Source organism: Acomys minous, assembly GCF_964271855.1.
Source record: "Acomys minous genome assembly, chromosome: 19".
In the NCBI taxonomy this organism is placed as follows: domain Eukaryota; kingdom Metazoa; phylum Chordata; class Mammalia; order Rodentia; family Muridae; genus Acomys; species Acomys minous.
Genome location: NC_140499.1, coordinates 35,770,744 through 35,796,649, shown reverse-complemented (window position 1 = coordinate 35,796,649; position 25,906 = coordinate 35,770,744). Strand labels below are relative to the sequence as shown.

General features: G+C 45.4%; 1 protein-coding gene across 12 annotated transcripts in view; it reads right to left on the bottom strand.

The window, feature by feature from the left end:
• MED12L (mediator complex subunit 12L) overlaps positions 1–25,906 on the bottom strand; it is a 315,424-nt gene that overhangs the window by 287,325 nt on the left and 2,193 nt on the right. For all 12 annotated transcript variants that reach the window (XM_084768339.1, XM_084768345.1, XM_084768347.1 and 9 more), the window contains exon 2: positions 1,740–1,844. In XM_084768339.1, the coding sequence (XP_084624465.1) occupies positions 1,740–1,844 (105 nt within the window). The remainder of the gene's footprint in view (positions 1–1,739; positions 1,845–25,906) is intronic.

The following is a 25,906-nucleotide window of genomic DNA, read 5'->3' as shown; positions in this document are numbered from 1 at the left end:
CATGGAAAAGAAAACTTAATTTGATAAACTTCTGAACATAATATTCTGATTATGATCTTTTACATTTTTAATTAAAATATAATTAATCACTTCTCCCCTCCCTTTCCGTCCTCCAGCCCCTCCAAAGCCACTTCCCTCCAACTCTGATTATACATTTGTAATGAAAGTCGGCCTAAGGACATGGGCATTGTGGAAAAGCTGTAAATCTTACATAGACACTTGGTTGTTGTGATGGCGCTAAAAACGCTTCCTCGGAAACATTTTATGTGTGTTGCATCATAATGCAAATTCTACTGATATCATAGAGAGCAATCCTTACTTTAGGGAAAGGAAGACACAAAGACCAAAAAGGATAAGATAAGGAAATACTATGTGAGGTGCATTTGGAAATGCTGACAGCCAGTCGGTAGAGAAAACAGGCGACTCAGACAGACAAGCGTTTGTCCTCTCTGTCCACGGAAAGGGGCCTCGAACTAACGATACTCCAGCCAAGCACGCCGAGCACTCAATGACAGACACAGGCGGAACAAGATGAACCTGGAAGCTGGTATGCAACAGTGAGACTGGTGGGGATGCTTAATCAGGGGCTAAAAGGCCCCAACTAACCAAACATTGGAAAATTTTTGGCAGCCAGAAAAATAAAGGTAATAAATCATAAAAAGTAAAAAAAAAAAAAAAACAAAGAAAGAGGAATTTGAGTGGCACTAAAGTAATCCACAGTGGCACAGAAAAGATGAGGCAAAAAAAAAAAAAGAAAAGAAAAGAAAAAAGAAAAGATGAGGCATGAAGAGGGCTCTTCACAAAAGAACTCCAGCTAATGCATGTATGAGGAATGATAAGTAGAAAAACATGTCAGCTCCCAGCACAATAAGCCATTCAGCGAGACCCATCAGTGAGCTCGGCATGCCTGTAATCCCAGCACACAGAGGGCAGGGACAAGAAGGCTGCTGAAATTCAAGGTCAATTTGGCCTAAATAGCAAGAGACAGGCCCGGCAGAGCTACCTGGCGAGATCCTGCCTAAAATAATAACAACAATAACAATAATAGTAATGAAGAAGTGACATGTAGAGGAAAAAAACATAATCAAATCCTTGTATGAAATTTATTGAAGAGTAGGTTATTTATATGATTTCAAAATATCATTATGAGGGGCGTGGGGTAACAGCTCGGTGGTAGGAAGGACACATGCATAGGATCTGGAAGTCCTAAGTTCAAAGAAAAAAATAAAATAACTAGAGATTACCAAGAAGTAAAGATTGCTATTTATATAACATAGGGAGACAGTGGGCATCACAATGACAGAATGATTGAACTTAGTGTAATCAGCAATAGGGCGAATTGGCATTGCACTCCTCCCAACATAATGCGCTGAATATAGTCTTAGCAAAAACAGTCGACCTAAGCTGTCATAGGAAAACAAAACAAATCTATACTGTGGTGTAAAATGGGCACAGACTCTTCTATAACGGCAGCTGTGAGAGCCATAAAAATAAAAATTAAAAAAAAAAAAATAGAAGGTGGAAAGGGACGCTGTAGTGGCCTCAGAATGTAGGGCCAGACAACTAACACCATGTGTGCTTCATGGTTTGCAGACACGAGGAAACTTTGAACATGGAATGTAGCTCAATACACACACACACACACACACACACACACACACACATACATACACGCACATACATATCAAGGGGACCGCAACCACACGTTTCCGTGAGTTCCGGGAAACAGTCAGCATTACCTTCGATGGGTTGATCACAATGTTTCTGGCTGAGCCATGTTCGTCTCCAGTGAAGGCCGGCTGGTTGTTGAAGCCTTGCTTTACATTCACAGCAGTAAGTTCATCCTGTTCAAGAGAACACATCGATTAAGCAGGGAATAGAAAGGCTTCAAGTTAATCCAGACACTGCGGCCTGAGCAATAACTTAGCGTGCTGTCATCTGTAAGAGAAAGTGGTGGAGAGGCCAGTAAGCAAGAGAGCGGAAACCTGTTTTAAAAGCCAATACATACGTGAAAGATCAAGCGAACGTTGCGAATGTGTGGAGGGCAGAGGTTATCTTGACTGAGTCGGTCTAGACTGCCACCCTGGAAGGACTGAAGGCACCATGGAAACACATGCCTGGGTATGTCTAGGAAAAGTATCCTCAGAAAAGTTCAACTGATGGTCTCCTTGTGGGGCTCCTGAACCTTCTGGGTCTTTCATCCCCTCATTCTGCCATACCACTCTCACCTGGAGTCCAGCTACAAGTTCCAGCATCTGTCCCGATCCCCCACTGAGTGGTGACTCTCAGAGGACACCTAGGTTGGCCTAAGATCTACTTATAAGTGAGTATATACCAAGGACAATGCATGCAGTAAACCTAGACACCCCCCCCCCCCCCCCCGTTCAGATCTACTCGATGGACAGCTCGTTCTCCATGGTTGTGAGGAGAGTGAGGACTGACTCTGACATGAACTCTGGTGCCCCCTATTTGATCACTTCCCCCTTGGTGGGGAGGCCTGGTGGCACATAAAGGAAGGGGAAGCTGGCAATACAGATGAGACCTGATAGGCTGTGGTCATATGGTAGAGGAGGAAGTCCCCTTCTGTCAGAGGTCTAGGGGAGGGAAATAGGGCGAAAGAGGGAGGGAGGGTGGGAATGGGAAGAGACAAGAGAGGGGATAACAATCGGAATGTAATCTGAATAAATTATAATAAAAATTTTTTAAATTAAAAAAAAAAGAAGAAGAAAAGAACAGAGAAAGGAAGAAAAAAAGAAAAGCTTAACTGAGCAGGGAGGACTTATCCTCACTGTGATGGCACCATCCCAGGGGATGGGATCCGGACTTAAGAGAAAGGAAAGAGCAAGCAGAGACGAGCTCTCATGTCTGCTCTCTGACTGTGGGCACCTTATACCCAACCCCCTTAAGTTCCTGGGGCATGATGGAATGCTACTGCGTCAACCTTAAGCCAACATCCTCCCTCCCCTAAATTACCTCTTGAGATGCACTTGGTCACAGCAGGGAGAAAGGTAACTCCTGCAAAGGTCCTACTCTAACTGCTCTGTGAGTTCTATTAACTCGTAGAAATTGGAAAAAGAAAACGAAGTGAGCAGCTCCTTCCCTCACACACAGAAACAAGAGACTGAAGAAATCTTTTTAAAACTTTTCGTGGGAAGCAGTTTTGTCCCTCTAGCATGTGGGTCCCGGAGGATTGAACTCTGGTCTTGAGGCTTGACACCACGCTCCTTTACCTCCTAAGCATCTCACAACCCAAGATCATAAAAGTGTTCTGAGAAGTTCATAGTTTGAATCTCTTTCCTTGTTACCCTAATTTTTATTGTGTGTATTTATTTATTTGTATGTGCATGCATGTTTTGCCTGCCTGAATGTCTGTGCACCGCAGGCATGCAGTGTCTGTGGAGGCTAGAAGGCATCACAATTGGGAGTTACAGATGGCTGTGAGCTGCCATGTGGGTGCTGGGAATCAAACCCAGGTGTTCTGAAAGAACAACCAGTGTCGTATTCGGCTAGGCGATCTCCCTGGTTGCCTGGCTATTTTAGATTCAACAGGGTTGCCCACACAACTTTCTCCAGACCCCATAGTGGGCTGAGGACAGAAATGAAGGTTTCTAGTAATAAGCTTTGTGGGCAGTAAGCACGTCCCCTACATCCTACAGCTAGGGGTGGGGTTGTCACTAGTGTTACATGTTCTGGTTCATTTCATCCTTATCAACTCAGGAGCTACACAGTCAAATTCATTACACAGGTAAGAAACGTGGCATGCACTACGCTAGTGCGCCATCTGGGCAGAGTCAACATTGAAACACTATCCTTTGAATGATTCTAGACTACAAAGAAAACATTTCCATGACACCAAGAACAAATGTCACATGAAAACGTCTAAAAATATAATGCTACTCCTACGGGTCCTAAAAATGACCTCCTTAAATAGATGTAGGAAAACTTTTCCTGGTTAGAACACATCAAAAAATAGCCTGGAATAATAATAATAGGAATTATTACCATCGTCATCATCATCATATTTGTTGATTATTGTTGTTGTTTCACAATCATCGTCATTATATTTGTTTATTGTTGTTGTGTGCTTGTCTTTTGTTTTTCGAGACAGGGTCTCAGTGTAGCCCCAGCTGTCCTAGATTTCGCTCTGTGGACCAGAATGACCTCGAACTCACAAGATCCACCCTTTTCTGCCTCCTGAGTGCTAAGATTAAAGGCGTGCACCACTATGCTTGGCTAATGCCCTGGAATTTTATAAATTAATAGCAGAGAGGGGGGAGGGGGAAGGGAAAGGAAAAGGGAGAGAGGAGAGAGGGGAGAGAGGAGAGGGGAGAGTGGGGGGGGGTGGAGAGGGGAGGGAGACCTCCTTGACTTCCCCAGATTACCACTGAGTTATAGATTAAATCAGAGGTTGAAAATACAGAATGGAAACGAGAAGGTGGAGGAAATGAGGCAATGTGACAGTCGCCACAGCACAAAAGAGAGAATGGCAGATACCCGCTGCCAACGTGAAACAGAAAAAAAACTGTTCCAAGGGCTGCTGTGATTAGTCAAAATGGTCACCTTGGCTAAGAACCTCAGTCTGCTAGAATATGCCATGCCAGGCATTGCGTGTGCTTCCGTGAGTGTCTTGGCACGCCGCTGCTCTGGCCACTTTCAAAAAACCCCAATACATACAACACAGTTCTGTGGGAATCAAGGCTCCTCCCAGCTGAGGTGGCCACTGTTCCACACAGAAGGCAGACTGCTGATCCATATCCAAAGATGCCTCAAACTGGTCCGCCTATTTTCAAATTAATCGTTTAGTTTGTTAAGACAAAAACTACATAACGCATATTTTAAGTTGGGAAGGTTTTGATCAACCTTTAGAAGCAGTTAAGGAAAAACGTCTGTAGTCTAGTGTCTAAACAAGCAGCAGTACAAATGGGGTCATGAAGAGAGAGGATCATAGGAAAACTGGGTGTGCGTTTGCCTGTTGTTTGCCACTAAAGTGTCAGGAGAAACACTGAGCGGCAGCATATGTTTATACACACAAGGGTTGTAAGCTACTCCAAAGGGAATACTAGGCGTTAGAGATTTGCTGGTTTTGCAGTCTTCTTTCTACCCTCAACTGACTCCACCCTCTTAGACCCCCCCCCCCACTCTTTGAGTATAAGCCCCTTCAAGTGGGGTTACTACAGAAACAGGTAAAAATCAAGAGCACCGCAAGCAAAATTTGCCTAGATGATCTATTTTCTGAAGTGCCCGAAATAAACAAACACTGATAGCAAAAATCCAAACAATGAGTTAAGAACAAGATTCATGGGGCTGGAGAGATGGCTCAGAGGTTAAGAGCACTGACTGCTCTTTTTGAGGTCCTGAGTTCAATTCCCAGCAACCACATGGTGGCTCACAACCATCTATGATGTAACCTGATGCCCTCTTCTGGCCTGTAGATGTACATGTAGACCACTGTATAAATAATCAATAAATAAATCTTTTTAAAAAAATAAAAGAAAGAAAGAAAAAAAGAACAAGATTCACACCCAAGTGTTTACTACTGTTGACAACACTCCTCAAATTCCAATGCTGCACCTATAGTCTTCCCTTAAAGGAAAATTGCCCTCTCCAACCCGATGGTGTTCTTAAAGATCCAACCCTAAGAAAGCAGGTTAGGAAAGTGGTAGTGTTAGGCAGTAGTGTGTGTTACATACATTCAAACAAAAGCTTCTGTGACTGCTCTACAAGTTTTGCCAAGATGAATTAGGTATAATTAGAATATAGTCCAAAATTTGGAACAGAATACTTCTACACTGCCAAGTCAGAGCTATCTGTAAGGGACACAAATAGCTGCCTCCCTGTGAGCCTTGAACCTCTCAAAAGTGGTTTCTAAATAGATGAGTAACAGCCATCAACTGTTACAGTGGCTTCCCTTGCAAAAACAGGGGGACACATCACAGCCCAGCCAGCAGCATTACACCTCACTCCAAAGGTAGCCAGAATATCTAAAACACAAGCTTCATGTGGCAAGTACAGTGATACATGCTGCAGCCCTAGCATTCCAGAGGGGAAGACAAGAGCAACCTGAGTCCCACCCTGAGCTACACGGCAATACATTGTATCAAACAAGAAAATACATCAGGAGCCTTAAAGCAACTGCAGGAAGAAAGGTAGGGAGAGAACAAATACAAAGCAAAAGACTAAAAAATCTCATGTTGATAGAGAAATCTGGTGTTAATATTTTTGTATACATTTTCACGTTCTATATAGACAGAAAAATCAGACATTTGGGACTTTAGGCAAACCCTTTTGTTTTGTTTTGTTTTTGTTTTTGTTTTTTTGGGTTTTGTTTGTTTGTTTGTTTTTTTGGTTTTTTGAGACAGTCCTGGAGTCACTTTGTAGACCAGGCTGGCCTCGAACTCATAGCAATCCTCCTGCCTCTGCCTCCCGAGTGCTGGGATTAAAGGCATGGGCCAATACACCTGGCTTTTTCTTTAGGTAAACTCTTAATGCAACCATAAAATCTTACATTAGAAACTCACCCTGAAGTTTCTATTTTTCTGGACTACTTTCAATGCAATCTTTTCATTTCAACAAAAATTTTCACCTAGGCCAGGAGATGGCTCAGCCAGTAGAGGCACCTGGGTGCAGACCTCACTACCTGAGTTTGAGCCCCAGAACAGAGTGAGAGAACCAACTCCAAAGACCTATCCTTTGACCTCCACATATGTGGACGCAGATCATGCATCACACTAAGCATGCATCACACACACACACACACACACGCACACACACAGACAAATACACTTTTCCTTTACATAAGAAAAAAGTCTCTTTGAGAAATGATGCTGGTCTGGAAACTACTTAAGCTCTTTCTCACCCAAGAAACAAAACAGAAAGGCCCAGTGTAGCACGAATTCCAAAGACCACGTGAAAGACAGACACTTGTACGCATGCACACACCCACTCTTTCCCACCTTCACACAGAACCATGTAGACACGCCCAATGGTCTTGATCAACTAACTAGTCCTCTAACAAACTCAGGGACCATTCAAGAAACTGGAACAGCCAGGCATGGTGGCACACACCTGTAATCCCAGCACTCGGAGGCGGAGGCAGGCAAATCGCTGTGAGGTCGAGGCCAGCCTGGTCTACAAAGAGACTCTAGGACAGCCAAGGCAAACACAGAGAGACCCTGTCTCAGTTTTAAAAAAAAAGAAAGAAAGAAAGAAACTGGAACAAAATCTCCACAGGGGATAGACAAGAGAGAGGCAGAAAGCCATCCTCTTAACTGCTACCCAGGAAGACGGGTTAACTCATATCTTACCAAAACAAAGTTTTAGAACAGCTTTATAATTACTTTCTATGCCCTGTACCTCTTCTCTCCAAAGAGCATTCTCTCAGACCTCTGAGGTTGTCTGCTGACCCCTGCTGAAAAAAACCTAAATATCTATGATTACATGATACGCTAATCATACCTGGAGGTGCAGTGATAATCCCTGTCACGCACAGGGTTCAAAGCCACTGGGCAGTGTCCAGGGTTAGCAGGTGTAAGGAACCTGAAGCACTAACGAAGAGTCTCTCACTCCTGTACTCCATCAGTAACTATAACACTTCTCACGCCTTCCTTCGAAATATGCTAAACACCCCTCTCAACAAGGCCTGTCAGCATGCGGTCGTCTACCGCCTGTCCCTCAGCTTGCTCTTCTGCCCTGCCTACCTCCTAGCTGTCCTGAGTCTTCCTGAAATCATTTCCTTATCTGCACGGCCCTATCCAGAGGGCTCCCCGCATTTCTACCCATCAAAGAACCCAAAGCAGAATCTGGTGTAATTCTACACGGATCTTAAGTAACGCGGGAGACCTTCTCCCTGCCAGACTCTGGCCACAGATCAAAGCCATTTCCCTGTGACTGAAAATGCAGGGCCTCAGTGAAGATCAGTGGGCCTGTCTGGCTGCTGCGCTCTGTCTGCTGGAATCTCACAGATCTGCCTTAGAAGGCACAGCCCATATATAGCACTAGCACCAAGTAACAGGCCTCTCTGTAGCTCATCTCTTTGTTTAAAAGGAAAAAAGAATAAGTTACAGGGCTAAAGTCGCATAAGATAAAATGTTGCAGAGTTTAGCACAGTGCCTGATCCATTATTAAGCGCCCTATTTTTTTTTTTAAATATTTTAGCTTGCATTTAATCTACTTGACAATTTTACGTATTCCAACCTGTATGCTTCCATCACACCACTTCCACCGCTCTGCCCCTTACAGTATTATGAAGTCTTTCGAGTTTCACCAGCCATAGCTCAGCCCCACCCGGCCCCCATCCATTCAACCAACAAGTAATTATCAATACAGCACTGAACTTAAACTGGAGAAGCCACCGTAGGTCAATAGCAAGTGCAGTATATACTCCAAAGAGACATGCTGCCTGCTCGGAGAACAAAGAAGGGTTTAGCCCAGTGCGGGAGGTTGGAAACGTGGGAAAGGGGCGTGTGAGATGAGCTCTGATTTTTAAGGAGTTGCTGTTCTCTAAGAAGGGCCCTTACAGTGCCAAAGCTCTGACCTCAGTCATCAGAGACACCGCATTAACACAATAGAGCACAAAGAATCTCGAGTGTACGATGTAAGTCATAAAGCAACCACACACACACACAAGTGTTCAACCTGCCGGCATCTCAACAGGTAAATTAGAAAGCACCCAATAATCAGGAGAACGGGCTCAAGTCCAGCTGGCGCACTCGTTACAGTAAGTGCTAAGTAAACAGCTGTGGGGTGCTCAAGCCGAAGTATTATCATGTGCTTCCAAAAGGGAAAAAAGAAAAGCCCAACTATATGCTGCGTACTTTAAAATCAATTGACACTTTTAAGTGACACTTTTAAAGACAGACAAATTGCTAGTAATTGGACAGAAAGAAGTGCATCCAATCTAAACAACAATCGTAAGAAGGCTCAAGTTAACACTGGATAAAATAAGCTTCATGACAAGGAGAATTATCAGCAATAAAAAGAGGCATGTCATGACAAAAGGGTCAGTTCCCAGGAAGGGTAACAGTTCCTGACGATGTGCAATGCCGAAGAAAAGCGCGTTTGATGCCTATCGGGTTGGAAAGATGAAAGAGTACTGTCACTTGGGGAACAGGGGCAAAGATGCAGCTAGAAGCTGTCCAGCAGCACTGAACATGGGGCAGAGCATGCAGGACACACAGGGTGTGGTGGGTCACAGAGGGAAATTCTTTATCACAAACACTCTAAAGGTTCTAAGCAAGGGGGTAGCAGCCAATTATAAACGTCTGCATTGAGAACAACTGATCCGAACAAGGTCAAAATTACAAAGCCATGTGGGCATAATAATCTACAGGCCAGGTGGATCTGAGTTAACGTCTGCTTACAGGTAGCAACTCAAAGCTAAGGGATGAGATGCCCAGGAAGAGAGGAAACTGAGAAGGGACAACGGTCTAAGTCAGACCTCAGGAAAAACCCAAGACTGATCTAACAGTCAGGAAGTGAAGGACACTGAGACAGCATGGCCATTCCAGGAACGAGAGAGAGAGAGAGAGAGAGGGAGGTATGAATGAATGAATGAATGAATGAATGAATGAATGATGTGCTTTAACTAAGAAAGTAAGGGAAGAAACTGTCTTGTAGCTGGAGAGAACAACAGTGTCAAGCACTTCTGGGATGTGGACATCCCTGAAGACTGAGTGTGAAGGCCTCAAAGCCACACTGGAGGGAGCAGGAGAGGCAGTAACTTCACAGAATGCTTCTAGAAAAGTTTGCAGAAAAAGAGTGAAATTAGGAGACAGGGTCATGGGGTAGAGGGCACATTAAAACATGCACTGCGGGGATGTGTTTCATCAACACCAGGGAAGAGAGCAGGAGGAAGCACGCTCAAGAAAGAAAAGACGTGATCTTCCGACTCTGCCCCACAAGACAACACAACTATGTTGTCTTGCCAAATCAGCCAGGACACACATAAGATGGGGAGAGACTGTGTACACGCTATTCTGTATAGAACTGGGCCCAAGGCGGGGAGGTGGGAGGGGGGTGTTTGCCGATGAACTTATCTGAACTAATATCTTTGTAGATGCAAGCAAGTCAAATGGGGTCATAGTGAACACATGGATCCAGATCTAGAAGGTTGGTGTCCTGATTTAAAAAAAAAAAAAAAAAAAGATACAAACAGAGGAAAGACAAGGCAAAGACTGGGAGACACCAAGGCTGGCCTGGACTACCAGAACCCATAGAACAAAAGAAAAGATCCGTGCCTGAGTGACCATGGCCTTGGTTGTAGACTTCTAAGCTATGAGAAAACATGCCCAGTGTTTTAAGCTGTCCAAGGAAGGCTACAGTGCTTTCTTTCAGGAGCCATGGGACAGCAGTGTGGAGGCCATCACTCATACCAAGGCAACTGAGAAAGCGGTTTTGCAGTAGGGACCAATTTCTATCTGCACACCTTGCTTGCCATGTCACCCCAGAACCATTCAGGAAGTCATTTAAAAGGCACCCAAGGTTATACTCGATGGTGAAAGCATTAGCACAAAGCTCCTTAAAAGGGCATGACTCACTGGGCGTGGTGGCACATGCCTTTAATCCCAGCACTCGGGAGGCAGAGGCTGGTGGATCACTGTGAGTTCAAGGCCAGCCTGATCTACAAAGTGAGTCTAGGACACCCAAGGCCACACAGAGAGACCCTGTCTCAAAAAACCAAAAAATAAAAATAAAAAAAGGAAGGCAGGCCTCAAAGAGAGGCAGGACTCCTGTAAAAAGAAACCTTTCCCCTCCCTTGGCCTCACCAGCATCTCTCACACGGGGGCCACATTTGCCTCAAAGTTGCACCAAAAAGTTGGCATTTTATGTCCGCCCTCGTCGGCTTCGCTGTTAATATTCACCTCCCATAACAACCCTACCTGCAGCCACTAGCTATGGGACCTGAGATAAAAACCAAAGGATGAACCTGGCTGAAAACAGCAACAGCTACCTTCACACCTGTGCCCACTGAAACCCAAAGCAAATGGCTTGTCTCAGCTGGGCAGCAAGCAGTGTTTCCAACTAACCTAACCCAGAAGCCTGGCTCCCCACTCCTCCTCTGTGAAACAGAGGTGACCGCTGCCCACTTCGCATTCCCAGTGTTAGAGCAGTAACCGGCAAACACTATTTTTAACACCAAATTATCACAATCACTACCATCATGATCTTTATATGGACAGCACATACAAGAGCGGCCCTGCACGACTGAGCGCTTAGAAACTCTTGAAGGATTAAGCAGAAATGTCCGCCACAAGTGAGCACCAAACACACACTCCGAGGGCCAGCCTTGTTCCACCCAGAGCGGCCTAGTGAGGCAGGCACTTCCCTTGTTTTAAAGCGGGAGAGCCTTTGGTTCCAATCATATCCTAATACGGTAGACTTAGCATTTATTTCACTCATTTAAATAATTGTATCCCATTAATTCATAGTCAAACCCCATTCAAATGCTTGTCACCCACTGATCTCAAACACCTGGATGTGGCTCTCAGAAAGATTCCAGGAAAACTGCGGGAGAAAAAAATACTTGAACTTTTAGATTTGCATATGCATAAGGCAGGAAAGGGAACTGACAGCTCACCCTAGCCAGAACTAGGCACACAGACAGCTTTCTCTTTAGACCCTCCGCTGCTAAGGACAGCTGTTGGGGGGGGGGGGAGGATTCTTGCCTTGCAAGCTTTCTAACTTAAAAGTCTTCCCTTCCATCGTATTTTCACTTAGTATTTACTGTGGCCATGTAGAAAGTGATCTGAGGGCAGAGACAACCAATTCAAGCCTTGCTTTGTGTTCATGGATATTAATTCTCCAGGTAACGGACTTCACTGCCTTGGATGGCTCGCTTGGGGTCCCCTTCTCCCAATCCTTAATTACACCCCTACCCCAAGATCAACACATGCCTGCGGGAGGCCACGCTGTGGGAGGGAAGAGAGCAGTTTCTTCTCCCTGTTGGCTCTTAGTGGTAGTGACTGTTCATTCATCTGAGGTCAGCTGTTCACAAACACAGCTACTAACTGTAATTCTGAGTCAAGGAAAATAATAATAATAATAATAATAATAATAATAATAATAATAATAATAATAATAAAGCCCACCAGTCTGAACAGCTGATCTCTGCCGTCAACACCTCTGAACCTCCCCACCCTTTTTATTTTCAGGAAGCTTGCTCCCTCCCCCACCTCTTCAACCATGCTTCACAAACCTGCCGGGCACATCTAGCTAGTAACTGCTACCAAGGCATCCCCCCCCCGCCCCCCCCCGCCCCCCCCCGGCAAGGCCAGTAACAGGTTTTCAAGGAGAAATTTAAAGGTGGGACTAGCAGAAAACCAAAGCTCTGCGTACCCTTCCCAGACTAAGATTCAAACCAGCTGGCTAAAGTCAGCTGGAATTCTGGGCGGTGGGGGGGGGGGGAGAGAGGGGGTTGGGGGGAGCGCAGCTACGAAGGCCAGTCTTCTCATTTCAACTCAACAACGAAGTGCTAATTTGAATGCCTGACATGTCACTACAGATCTAGCACAAATGAGTCACTCTGAACCCTTCAAAGTAAAGGGACCCTGGACACTGGCTTAACAGTGTCCCAACAAATCTAAAATACTGTCCACGCCCCTCTCTTTCATTTCCTCTGGCCAATTATCCCCAACTGCCACTTCTTCTCCAGGTCCTATTTAGGCTCGCTTTACTTCATGGTTTGGTTATGGAAGCTACCTCCCTCACAACCTCCTGGGCTCTGCTCTCTCCCCCACGCTGGATTTATTAGGCATGAACTAGTGAGATAATTTAACACAGAATCATGTGCACTCACCATCCTCCCCCCCCCACTGTCATCCCCCACAACCAAGCTGTCAGCCACCCCACACTCCCCACCCCCACACCCACACCCCCACAATGGCCCAGCTCCACCAAGCCTGATCTGTAGAGCCCACCTGGCCCTCCCTGCCCTGCCATCACCCTGCAGTGTCTCCAAGCCTCTGGTCCTCCTTTATTGAATTCCAGCAGCACCTTTAGCCCCTCCCTCTCTACAGAAAGCATAACAGTGACAGCAGAGGCTCCAAAGTCTATCTTCCAACCTAATGTTGAAAATGGCACTGGACCAGGTCAAGTATGCGTGCCTCCATTTGTACATTCATTTTGTAACGAGCTTTTTTTTCTTCATTTTTTTAATTTATTCACATCGCACCCTGATTGTTACCCCTCCCCCCATATCCTCCCATTCCCACAGTCCCTCACTCTCCCCGACAGCCAGTTCTACTCATCAGAGATGCAGAGACTGGTGTACACCTGACTACACAAAGCACGACGTAAAACCCACGCAGGAACATTGTCTACGATAATGTATCTACGATAATGTATTGTCTACCATAACGGCACTTTATCTGCTTTATCACTTTATCTACTACTGAATCATATATTATCCTCAACCTTAAATTTTTTTAATTTATCTGTTATTTTAAAAATTGTTTTAGGGACTGGAGAGATGGTTCAGAGGTTAAGAGCACTGGCTGCTCTTCCAAAGGTCCTGAGTTCAATTTCCAGCAACTGCACGGTGGCTCAGAACCATCTCTAATGAGATCTGGCGCCCTCTTCAGGTGTGCAGTTGTACATGTGGACACAATACTATATACATAATAAATAAATCTTTTGTAAAAAATTGTTTTAAATGGGTCAGTGAACTGAACATAAGCCCGCATTTGGCAGTACGACTCCAAAAGCTGGCTAATAGCAGTACTGGTCCTCAACAGGCAAGGTGTATACACAATGACCATGAGGTGACATCACAACAAGGTGACACACTGCCACTAGATGCAAACAGAATTTCCCTTCTCTTGCAACTTGTTGTTTTTTTTTTTTTCTTATCATATATCCATCTCAAGCTGTAATGGATTAAAATTTCATTTTAAAGCAAGCTAGCTCCTCACCACAGCTACTCTGAGAAGTACTCTTCTTAGGGAGGCGGACAGGTTTCTATTTCCTGTCTACACCCTCGATCACCCAGCACAGTGGGCAGCATACAGCAAGGACTGAGTAAATGAATATATGCTCAAGAAGGTTGGTTATTTAACAAGCTCTGAGCAAATTTCAAATACAACTAGAAGTTTAAATAATACCTCCAATTCACAAAGCCTCTTCACAACAGTGGGTTGGCATTTCATTAAAACTGACCAATAGAGGGGCTGGAGAGATGGCTCAGAGGTTAAGCGCACTGGCTGTTCTTCCTAAGGTCCTGAGTTCAAGTCCCAGCAACTGCATGGTGGCTCACAACCATCTATAATTGAGATTTGGTGCCCTCTTCTGGCAGACAGAACATTGTGCACATAATAAATAAGTAAATCTTAAAAAAAAAAACCTGACCAATAGAAACAACTGGCTCACAATATATTTTTCCACATTGTCTGCTACTGTAGATAGTACTGTGTGTAGCTCTACTAAAAATAAATAAGTAAAACCTGGGCAATGTCAATATTGTCTTTCCTTGTAGGACCAAGGAGAAAAATGAGTAGCACTGCCTTGGACCTAGTGTTTCATACATAGGTCCTCCACACCTTTTTAAAAAAAAATGGGGGAGGTGGGTCTGGCATATTTTGATGCTAATTACTGCTTGCTGTCTCTGTGCCCCACCTGTACCTCGCCTAAGAGCCTAACCTGTTTGACCAATAAAAGGCCATCACACCTGGGCAGGGCGAATGGGATAGGCATGGCTAAAGTTCCAAGGCTTGGAGAGACAGAGAGAATCTTGGCAGGAGAGAAGAAGGTTGCGCCATCATGGGTTAGATGGAGGAGAAGCACATGGCCGGCGTGGATGGAGACTTGGCCCAGATGATGATAATTACCAAGTATTTGGGATTATGGATAGAAATTATTAGAAGCAGATGGCATGGGATTGGGGCAGGTACCCCATACGTGCCCCACTATGGGAAATAGTTTAGGGGAATTATATGTGCCCTGCCCCAGGTTAACTAATGCTATTTTAAAATATAACAGGGGTCTGTGTCTTGATTGATTGCTAGTGGGTTAGAAAATACTGCTTTAATAATAATTATAGGCCTAATGATAAACATTATTAGGCCATACTGGTAAAATAACTGTAACAAAAAGCAGTTTAACAAAAAAAGATCCCAACAACATTTCAGTCGCACATGATACTGATAAAGCAAGAACCATTGCTTCCACATCCTGGCACTGCCATACCCTGTGCCAGGTTGTGACTTAGCAGATTTCTAATACAGCTTGCTGATAATGACTGTTGTCCCATTCCCAGATCCAGCCAACAACTATCATCATTCCTTTGTGACATACCAGGTCTTATCCTTGCCTCTGATGATCAATAAGGGGATAAAAAAAAAATCTCCCAGTGCACAAAACTGACAGTAGCTGGGGACAACAGAACCAAAGGTGAGCCAGGACAGGCAGTCCCGAGTGTGAAACAATCACTTCGCACCAATAAGGAAACAAAGAAGGTGGGCAGCCAATAGGATTCGGGAGCGAAGGTCCCAAAGGGGCCAGAGAGGGGATACTCAACAGGTCTAGGAAAATGGGGATTCCCTCAAGATTTTACCTGGCCTGTCATGGGATCCAGGATCACAGCTCCACAAAACTCTATTTCTCAGGGTCAGCAGGCACTTCTCTAACATTTGCCGATTCCCACGCCATCACAGGCGTGACTTACTTACTCCCCCCAAAAGCTGCAAATTTTCAGCCTCCACTAATAGAAATTTCTTCAGAGACTTCTAGAATTGAAAACTCCCCCCTCCCCTTGCTAGATTCCTCCACCTTCCGGGGCGTTCCAAGTCAGAGACCTCTGGGCTCTCAGAACTCCTCGGTTCCTTCTCTGAGAGAGGGCAGACTGTCTTCCCGTTTTTCCATCAAAACAACAGACTGCAATAGAACGAATGCAAAAGCCACTTATGAAAATCTACACAATCAAAAGCTGCAAAAATGTAAAGCAGAATCTCCATTTTCATCAATTCTTTTGATCTTAAAAGTGCTGTTTCTCATAAAAATAAAAATAAAAAGATTCTAAGCCTGAAGGTGTTCGGGTACATCACAGAAAGCTTGCTCAGCATACAGAAGGTCTGGGCTTGATCCCCAGCAGCGTACATACACAAAAACTAAGTCAAATTAACCACGCTGCTCTATTTAAATGGGTAAATATAAAAACATGTTTTTCCATTTTTCCTGCTAATTTGCAAAATTTCTATCAATAGTAAAAGAAAAAAGAAAAAAAGAAAAACCAACTCACCAATATAAACCATCACTGCAAGGGCTCTCTGATGCTTAAGATTGTAAAGAGGTCTTGAAAACAAAGTCCGGGGAAACTCTTGCTATGCTAGAAGCACCATTTCTCGCGGTCAACAGGCTACTCCGACTTTGGCAGATTCTCAGGCCACCTCTCTAGGCTCAGAACAGCCCGGCCAACTCCACAACCTGAGCAACTACTGAAGAATACCCTGTCCTTCCCTCCCAAGCATCTTAAACTCACATAACAGGAAACACCTATATGGAATCTCAGACTATGTGAACGAAACTTTATCATGGATGCAACGACATATGGGATCATCCTAGATTATCCAGGTAGGCTCTAAATCCAGTGACAAGTGTCATCATAAGAGAAGCCCAGAGCAGAAGAGGTAAGAGAGGGCTATGAGAAAATGGAAGCAAAAACTAAATAAAACCATATGTTAAAAAAAAAAAAAAGTTTTAAAAGCCAGGGAAGACATTGACACACCAAGCAAGGCAGGACTCAAAGAATTCTCCCCTAGACCTTCAAAGGGTCTTGGCACCCTGGTTTCATATTCCCTAATAGAATCATTGGAAAATAAATCCTGCTGCTTTAAGCCTATCCCAATACGTTGTAGTAACTTCTTACAATAGCCATAAATAAGAAAGAAGTCACCCAGGGTCCTCAGTACCTCAGCGTGACTCTAAGAGCCACTGTGGCCTTTGTCACCTTAAATTGCACATCCAAACAGCACCACAGGGCACCAAGGATGACAACCCCACCTTTCTTCTCCACAACAGAACAAAGCACTGTGACTAGGCCCCAGGGCCTAGGCTGCTCCTGCAGGAGATCCTTAGCACAGGCTACTTCCTCTCTGGGGAATTTCATCCACATCCTCAGCACCAGCTACTCTTATACAAGCCCCAGATTCGAATCCTCCTCTAACAAGAAATGGGTCACTTCTCACTGTTCCCACAGCACTTTGAAAAAAAACATTCAAAGCACATTCTTCCTCCTTTACTTGCCTGTCACTCCCTCAGCCCTCATTTCTCCACACGGGAACTAGGTGGATCCAGAAAAGTCTAGTGTGTGGGGGCTGTGTCATCAGTAGTTCCCCTGGCTTTTACCCACTAGATGCCACCAAGCAGCAACTCGAACATACCCGGACACCACAACCCAGTGTCTCCACATACCGCCAATGTCCAAAGGGAAATGAAGAAAAAGCACTTCAGCTGAAAATCTGCTGTAGAATGAAAGCTGGCGGCCTCTGAATCTAATGTTCCTACAGTTATTCTTGATTATGTCCACTCATATTAAAAAATAAATAAAAATAATAAAAAAGGTTCTGAGTCCTAGGTGTGAGCCAGGGATGTAGCAGGAAATCAGATTTGGGGCCTGTCCTCATTAAGCCCTAACTGGCAAACTGCCTGAAGCGTGCTCGATAATACTGGTTGAATGGCTGAATCAGTTTGGGATGCACACACACAAAAGCATTCCCCTCAAAACTTGGAAAATAAAACCCAACAGGAAAAAAAAATGCCTCTTCCTCTTCCTTGGGGCCACGGCAGCAACTAAGGAGGATCTACTCTCTCAGGTAACTAAGGAGGATCTACTCTCTCTGGTAACTAAGGAGGATCTACTCTCTCAGGTAACTAAGGAGGATCCACTCTCTCAGGTATGTACTGCTGATATGAGGACACTGTTATCAACAAAGTTAACACAAAAGAACCGGAGAGTTGCCAAAAAAACAATGAGCGAACAAAACAAAAACTGTTAAGCAATGGTCCCAGTAAACAAAAGGCCAGAAATGCCTCAGCCAGAGCTATAGATATCCCCAGAGGAACTGCTGGGACCAGGAACTTTCCTCCCAAAAACAGGAGGCTACAGACAAGCACCCCTAGGAGATCTGGCAAGTTGGGGCAATCATCTGCTGAGCTGAAAAGGTCCCATGTCACCAAAGCACAGGGTGCCCTCAGGGGTGACTTGAAGGTATGTAGCAAATAATGAGAGAGAAACCAGGAGCTTGCTAAATGGAAGGCCAATAACAATGCAAAGTCAAATCAGGGGACACAAGTGTCACCACCTATCTACTGGGCCAAGTCACTTTATGGGAGCTGAGTTTCCCTTTGGTAAGGAGGAACTTAGCCCAATCCAGCACCACTTCTACCACTCAACAGGCATGACTCCTCACACAGGGCCCAGACCCACAAGGCCATCCTTCTCCAAGGCTCAGAACAGGGCTCGGCCCTCTTCCATCGTCACTTCCCCCTGCTGAAAGCAGAAATAAAGGAGCCACTACTTAGTCTCTCTTGACTTCCAAGAGGTCTCGGTACCAATGGACTCATCTGGTGTCCTGCCTCTTGCCTATGTCCTAGACTAAGCCAGAGAATAAGAATTCTGAAAAACTAACCCCAAAGAGAGTGGGGTGTGGGGGCGGGGAATGATGCTTTCAGAGTGTGGAAAGCACTACAAGGACATTAGAATGCCTCTTACTCCAAGAATTTGGTACCTGGCTCCAATAATGGCTTAAAAACACATGGACTTCTATTGTTCACTTAGCAAGAACTGCAGGGAACAGTGATGCTCCCTGGGTTGGCTCAGCAGCTTAACGACCTCATAGGGATGCTACTCAAGCAACGAGTTGAGTTAGCTTTTTCAGCCTGTTGTCTTATGGTTACAGGATCAGCGCAGCAGCCTGGCTATCATAGCCTCTGGCCACCCTCGCAAGCACGGGGAAAGGATGGGCTCAGGGCCTAAGGAAAGAGTTTTTTCTCCTGCACCTGTGTATTTAGCAGAGAGGAAAACAACCTTCTGTACGGGTCCCGCAGTGGATTTCCATTACGCCTGTGTCTAGGGTGAAGACAGCTTAAGTCCAGGCTGCAAAATGATAGGAAGGCTGAAGATCTGGCTTTTTATTTATTTGTTTGTTTTATTTTGTTTTGTTTTGTTTTTAATCTGGGAGGCAGGAAAGGAAAGGCAGAGTAAACATGACAGAATTGTCTGCTATCCACACAGCTGCTGGTAAACTTAACAATCATCCCTCATTTGAAAACAAAAGACAGAACAGCCTAATGGACAGCACTTGTCTATGCCTCTGGTGTAAATACTACACTCCCACTATGCATGTCTTCAAGTGATGACCTGGCATCAATGGGCCACCAAAGCTCCTGCATTTTCGTAGCATCTGGTACAAGCTGTCTCCCTCATGGCTCTGAATTAGCCCTCATATTATATATATATATATATATATATATATATATATATATATATTTTTTTTTTTTTTTTTTTTTAAGGTTTACATGCCCCTTCATATTAAACCACTCTGAATAATCACACAGCACAAATGGCAGAGCTGGGGATGCCCTCGACAAGGAGCCTGACCTCAACCCTGCTGCCCCTGTCAAACTCACGGGTCCACAAGCACCTCTGCTTCTGTCAGCAGTCAGAGATGTGCAGCTAGCTCCTGCCTAGGACAATAAAACAAAAGCTGGTGGGAAAGAACCATGTTTATTCAAACCAGGACTAGAAGGTTAATTGGCGAGGTTTCTTTTCCACCTCAAAGCTCTATCTCTGAGAAGGGGAGGGCTGAGAGAGCAAAGGTCTCTTATAGAGAAAAAAATGAGGGACCAGTGAACACGAATTCTGTGGCTAGGCAGGGTCTTGTCACCTGGGGATATTAAGGTTCCACTTCTTGGGAAGGAGACACCATCAAGGACTTTGTCCTCAGGCGGCTAATTAACTAAAAGCAGGAGGGGCTTCTCTTCAGCACAGAGACCTGGAGATACCAGAAGCACAGGAAGGGGGAGGAGGAAAGGGAAAAGAAGGAGGGGGAGGGGGATCCAGGGAAAGTCTTCTTTCAGGAGGCCAAGTAAACAGGATATGGAACTCTGGGCTGTCAACTAACCATAACCACCAGGCGTGCTATTACACACTAGGAAGGCTGAGTTAGGAGGATCCCAGGAGCCCAGGAGAGTGATCCTCCGCCTGGGCAACAAAGTATTAACTGCAAGCTATTTAGAAGAATAAAAAGACAAGAGAACACACACACACACACACACACACACACACACACACACACACATATTACTCAAGGCCCATTTTTATAAAACCAATCAAAATTAACTAATTATATTTTAGGTTACTTTCTCCAAAGTAAAAATACTATAAGGCTAATGTTACAGCCAATAATAATGCATATTATTGGCAAAAAGAAGATATTTTAAAAGTATTGCTAATCTTATGCCCCAGTGCTATGGTTTAAAAGTATCCCCCATGTCAGGCGGTAGTGGTGCTGGTCTTTAACCCCAGCACTCCACTCGGTAGTCAGAGGCAGGTGGACTGCTGTGAGTTCAAGGCCAGCCTGGTCTACAAAGTCAGTCCAGGACAACCAAGGCTATACAGAGACCTTGTCTTGAAAAACCATAAAATAAAATAAACAAAGTAGCCCCTGTAATTCATATTAATCTAAAGCTAGAAAGCTAAGAAGTGGGTCCTTTGAGAAGTGGGTAGGTCAATCAGCTAGCTCTGTCCCTTCCCCCACACCTCCTTGTCACCGGCCTTATGGACTACCTCTGCCATGTCAGGGGTCTGGAAATTGGTGAGTATCAAAAGAAGATCGTCCCACTCTCGATCTTGTGCATCTGTGAGATACCTTTTGCCATATTATAAAGTAGCAAGAAGCCCCCTTATCAAATGAAAACCCTTCAAATATTGGGTCTCCAAGCCTTCAAGACTGTAATGCTTCTCTTCCTTTAATTTTTTTTAAAAGTACCTTAATTTTAAAATTTCCCAGCAAGCCGGGCGTGGTGGCGCACACCTTTAATCCCAGCACTCGGGAGGCAGAGGCAGGCGGATCTCTGTGAGTTCGAGGCCAGCCTGGTCTACAAAGAGAGTCCAGGACAGCCAAGGCTACACAGAGAAACCCTGTCTCGCAAATACCAAAAAAAAAAAAAAAAATTCCCAGCATTCTGTTATAGCACTATAAAATGGACTCAAAGACCCTGAGTTAACAAAACTTTCATATTGTGCAGACAATTTTTTAAAGTAGGAATTGTACTTTTTGTTGTTGTTGTTGTTGTTGATTTAGAAGGTTGTTTTCTCTCAGAAAGTTTCCTAAGGCATTGAGAAATTGAGACTAGTTCCTCAACTCCCTGTCTCCACAGACCGGGTTTAGAAGTTGCCTGGTGATAAGAAAAGTATTTGCAGAAGCTCCCAGCTCCCCCTCTCAGGAAGGGATGTGGTGCACAGGTGCCCTTGCTGGGTTCTGGCCCATTCTTTCCTCCACCTGGCCTCCCCACTCAGAGCCAAAGGTGACTGTTCTCCGTGCTGAATCAATGCAGCTGTCCTTCACTGCACAAGGGGCTCGGAGCTTTAGCAGCACCCATCACTGCCTCCTCCAGCGCAGTGGCAGCCTCTCTAAAGAAGCTCAAACCCTCTTTATGAGAAGAGCCTCAGAACAGGAGCATGAGCCTCCTCTGCGTCTGTTCATCTTTTTCTGCTTTGCTAGCACCTGTGGCTGCCCATGCTTGTGGATACACCTGAGGGCGGTACTGTTAGCCAAAGTCCCCAGACTCATTCGTGCCTCGTTCTCGTCTACCCAAAGATCAGACCTCGCTTTCTGGTTCCCCATCTTCCTGAAGGACCACATTTCATCTCAAGAGTTGGCCTGCGGGGAGAGAAACAGCCAACAGGCTAAAGGAAAGTGGCCGCCACACCCACAGACAGCCTTACCTCAATCCCTAGAGTCCACCTGAGAACCCAATGCCCAGTCAAAGAGAAACCTCATGGCACTGCTAAGGTTAAGCAGGGGTTTGTGGCACCAAGCTAGCTCACCTCTCCTTTGCCTGGGGTTAGCCAAGAGCACGTGGGAATTAGCATCTGATACTTCCAGACCCGGGCATGGAATTCCATGCAGCTATAAATGCCTTCCAGCTGGCAGGAAGCAAGCCTAGGCTAAGAAGGGGGTGTTAGATCAGAGTTCTAAATGCTCACGGACAGAGCTTAGTCCCCAAAGGTACCCATACCTCAAGTAAGATGTATGTGCTTCTAAAGCACAAAGCACTGAGCAGTGGGTAAGGCCATGCCAGAGCCCAAGCTACTCTGCGGCACAAGGCAAAACATCAGTTCTCCAATTCAGTGTGCTGAGGAATTACGGAGATACCCGGAGACAGGTTACCCAGATGTTCCTGAGTTTCTCCCCATTAATTCTGACTGGGCAGGTGTGGGGGGGGGTGGGGGGGTGGGGGGGTGGAGTTAAGCTCTGTATCTCCCTGAAGCTACAACCAGTTGTTTTTCTCCTCTCTGGCCAGACTCACTTAGCAACACTTTTTCAAACTAGAACGGGGGACTGGATCCAGGGCCTTAGGCAAACCAGGCAAGACCTCTGCCACTGAATATCTTCCCTGCCCCAGTTAGCAACTTTTCTTCCGGCAGCCTGAGTAAGAACTGAACCAGCGCTTTCTACCCAGCTTCGCACCTGAGTCATCTAGAAATGGGCCCTCCCCCGCTAAAAACTGGGAATTTTAGAGAAGCCTGAAGCAGGGGCCCCAAGGCCAACAAACTGCTCCCAAGCAAGGAACATTCTCCTCAGCTTCTGCCTTAGTCCTCCAGGCAACTGGCCAATTTGTCAAGTCTTCCCTGAGAAGTCAACGTAAATCTTCCCTGTTCCTCCGTCATTGCCCCTCCCCGACAGCTCTGAGTTTTGTTGATTTCTTCCCGAGGCATTCATGTGATCACCAGCAGCAAACCCTTGCCCTCAAGCAGCTTACACGCCAGTGTAGATGGTGGGGTCAGGGAGCAGATGCAGACCCTAACGACTGGATTTCAGACACTGATGAGCTTTCTAGAAGCATATTAAGACTGGGTGAAAAGCTGACTGCAAGGAAGCTTATGCCTTTGGGACAGCCTCTTAGCTAAAAGCCAAGAACAAACCGAGCCAGCAAGGGACCAGAACCTAAACATGAAAAAGCCAGGCCTATTTGGGCGTGGGGGGCGGGGAGGGGCGTGAGGGGGGGGGCAGCAGTGGCCCCATGTACAGCCAGAAGCCGGAAGGGCGCACAGCTGGAAGGTGTGAGTAAAACCAGGTTTCCAAGGGCAGGTGTCATGGATACTGTCATCAGTACAATAAAAGGTGCCTGCATCCTTTACCAAGACATGGGCTACTCGTAGCTGGCCTGTATTGGGTGTAGCATGTGTGACATGACCATGTGCCAAATCTGTATGCTGTATGCACATCTCACAGGTGAGGACACTGAGTCAAAGAAGCAGCTCTTGGTGGAGCCACAACGCAGATGCCCCGCTGTGTGGCTACATAGCCGCAGGGGTGAGCAAGGGCCAGAAGGGCAAGACCCGCCCCCCCCCAAGGTCTGCATACTATTCCAAGTGTAAGAGAAAGTTGATAGAGAGGGGCTGGGGGTCTCCTGACAAGCTCTTAGATTCGACTAATAAAGGATTACACTTCTGAGGAAAGCCCCACCAAACTAGGCTGGAGTGGGCCGATAAGCCAAACTCCTGCAGCTGCAGCCCCTGAGAGGACCCTATGCTGGCCCTGCAGCGTAGACCAAGCTCTCAGAAGCCGACTCTGCACCAGCAGTATCAGATTACATTCCATCTGGTTAGAAATGCAAATTCTGAGGCCACTCCTCAGACCTGCTGAATCTGAGATCAGATAACCTGGGGTCTTCCCCAACAGCCTTTCTTTTCTCTCTTTCTTTCTCTCTCTCTCTCTCTCTCTCTCTCTCTCTCTCCCCCCCCCCTGCCCCCCCCATACTTGGTATCTGAACCCAGAGCCTCACGCATGCTCAACGATAAACCACCACTGGGCCACTAGGCTACACTCCCTAAACCAGTATTTGATCTGGCCCTTTCACCTCTGCTCAGAAGCTGGAAGGAGAGGCACACACAGCATGCTAACTTTGCAAAGCTGTGCTGCCCTTCCCCTGAGCAGCCCTGCTCCCATGATCACACAATTCTTCCCCTGGACCCTGCTAGTGGTTCCTATGCCTAGAAACCTGACTATCGTCCTAATTTTCTTACTAAGTTGATTTCTTGATCAACTGTCCAGGCCTTTTAACCATGGCAAAACAACTCCTTCTGCCTTCTAGGATTCTGTCTCACTTTCACAGCCCTCAGCCCTCACAGCAGATAACAAAAACATTCTGGGCCTTTACCTCCCTAGACTTGCCCACCACCTCTGACACCACGATTGCTTTTTTTTATTGACGCATCTCTTTTTCTTTTTCTTCTTCTTTTTTTTTTTTTTCCTTCTTCTTTTAGTTTTTCCAGAAAGGGTTTCTCTGTGTAGCCTTGGCTGTCCTAGAGTTACTTTGTAGACCAGGCTGGCCTTGAACTCACAGCAATCCACCCGCCTCTGCCTCCCAAGTGCTGGGATTAAAGGCGTGCGCCACCACACCTTCCCTCACTCATCTCTTCTTCAATGGAATAGTACAGGAATATTTGTGCCCTTGGCATTCCAAGAATTTCACTCGATGCCAGACATATCAATGAGAGCAAACATAAGATTTCTTCCTGTCCTCAAGAAACTGTCCCATTGGTAGGGAATGGCCAGGTGCAAACAAATAATTATAAATGATACATGTGCCAGAGAGGCCTGAGAAGATCACCGGGCTGAGGCCAACGAGATAATAAAGAGGCAGGCTTGACAGCAATTCCTGACAGGAAATATCTGTACGCTGACTCTGTGTCCGACTCTAGCTTATGCTCTTTACACGCTCTGTCCGTGCTAGTATCCAACCATCTTGCAGGAAGGTAGTAGTCTCATTTACTCTCTACAAGGAAAAGAGACAGCATACAGGGGGAAAACAGGGTATATGGACTAAACAGCCATGATGTAGGTAAGCAGGATGCTCCAGAGCCCACCCTCTGGATCTCAGCTATGTAGGAACGAGACAGAATGTTGAGGTTTAGGGAGAAAAGGCAGGTAGGTGGTGTCCAAGTCGACTGACATACACAAGAGTTCCAGGGAGGAGGAAAGCCCACCTAAAGCCAGAAAAGAATCCGAGCACTTTGGTAAAACTAAGAAGCATCAGATGGATTGGAAATCCAAACTATTCTCAAAGCAGATCAGGCAAAACACAGCAGTGAACAAAACACTGATACCTAGATATGCTGTAGAAGAAGAATCAAGCAAGACTGGAACTTTTCTGATTCCCCATTTTAAAGTTTGGAGGACAGTCTGTGTGCAGATGACAATGTATTATACCCCCTCACTAAATAAAGTCTAAAGGGAGGCAAGCTCTTGGATGAATCAGATCAATTGATAAAGCGGGTTAACAGATCTTTTCATTAAGTCTCCACAGAGTCCTAACTGCAAGATTCCACTTAGTTGCCTGGGATCCTATTTCCAATACACTATTACCACTTCTTAACAATAAAAATTACACATACCATGATGAGGCACCTTCGAGTAGGAGACAGAGCTTTTTTTAGACAAATATGAGGGGCAATTTTTCATAAAGTTTTACCTTTCTTTTCCCACTGAAACTAGACTATCCTGAGTTCGAGTTCAGCTCAGGATAGTCTAGTTTCAGTGGGATCAGCGTGACCATGCTCAAGCAAATCATCACATCCCTCTGATGGCTAGCAGTATAGAACAGGTCTCCTTCCAATATGTGAAGTTATATATCTTGCATTTGTGTATATTAATTTGATACAACCGCATACATATTGCAGTAAACTGCA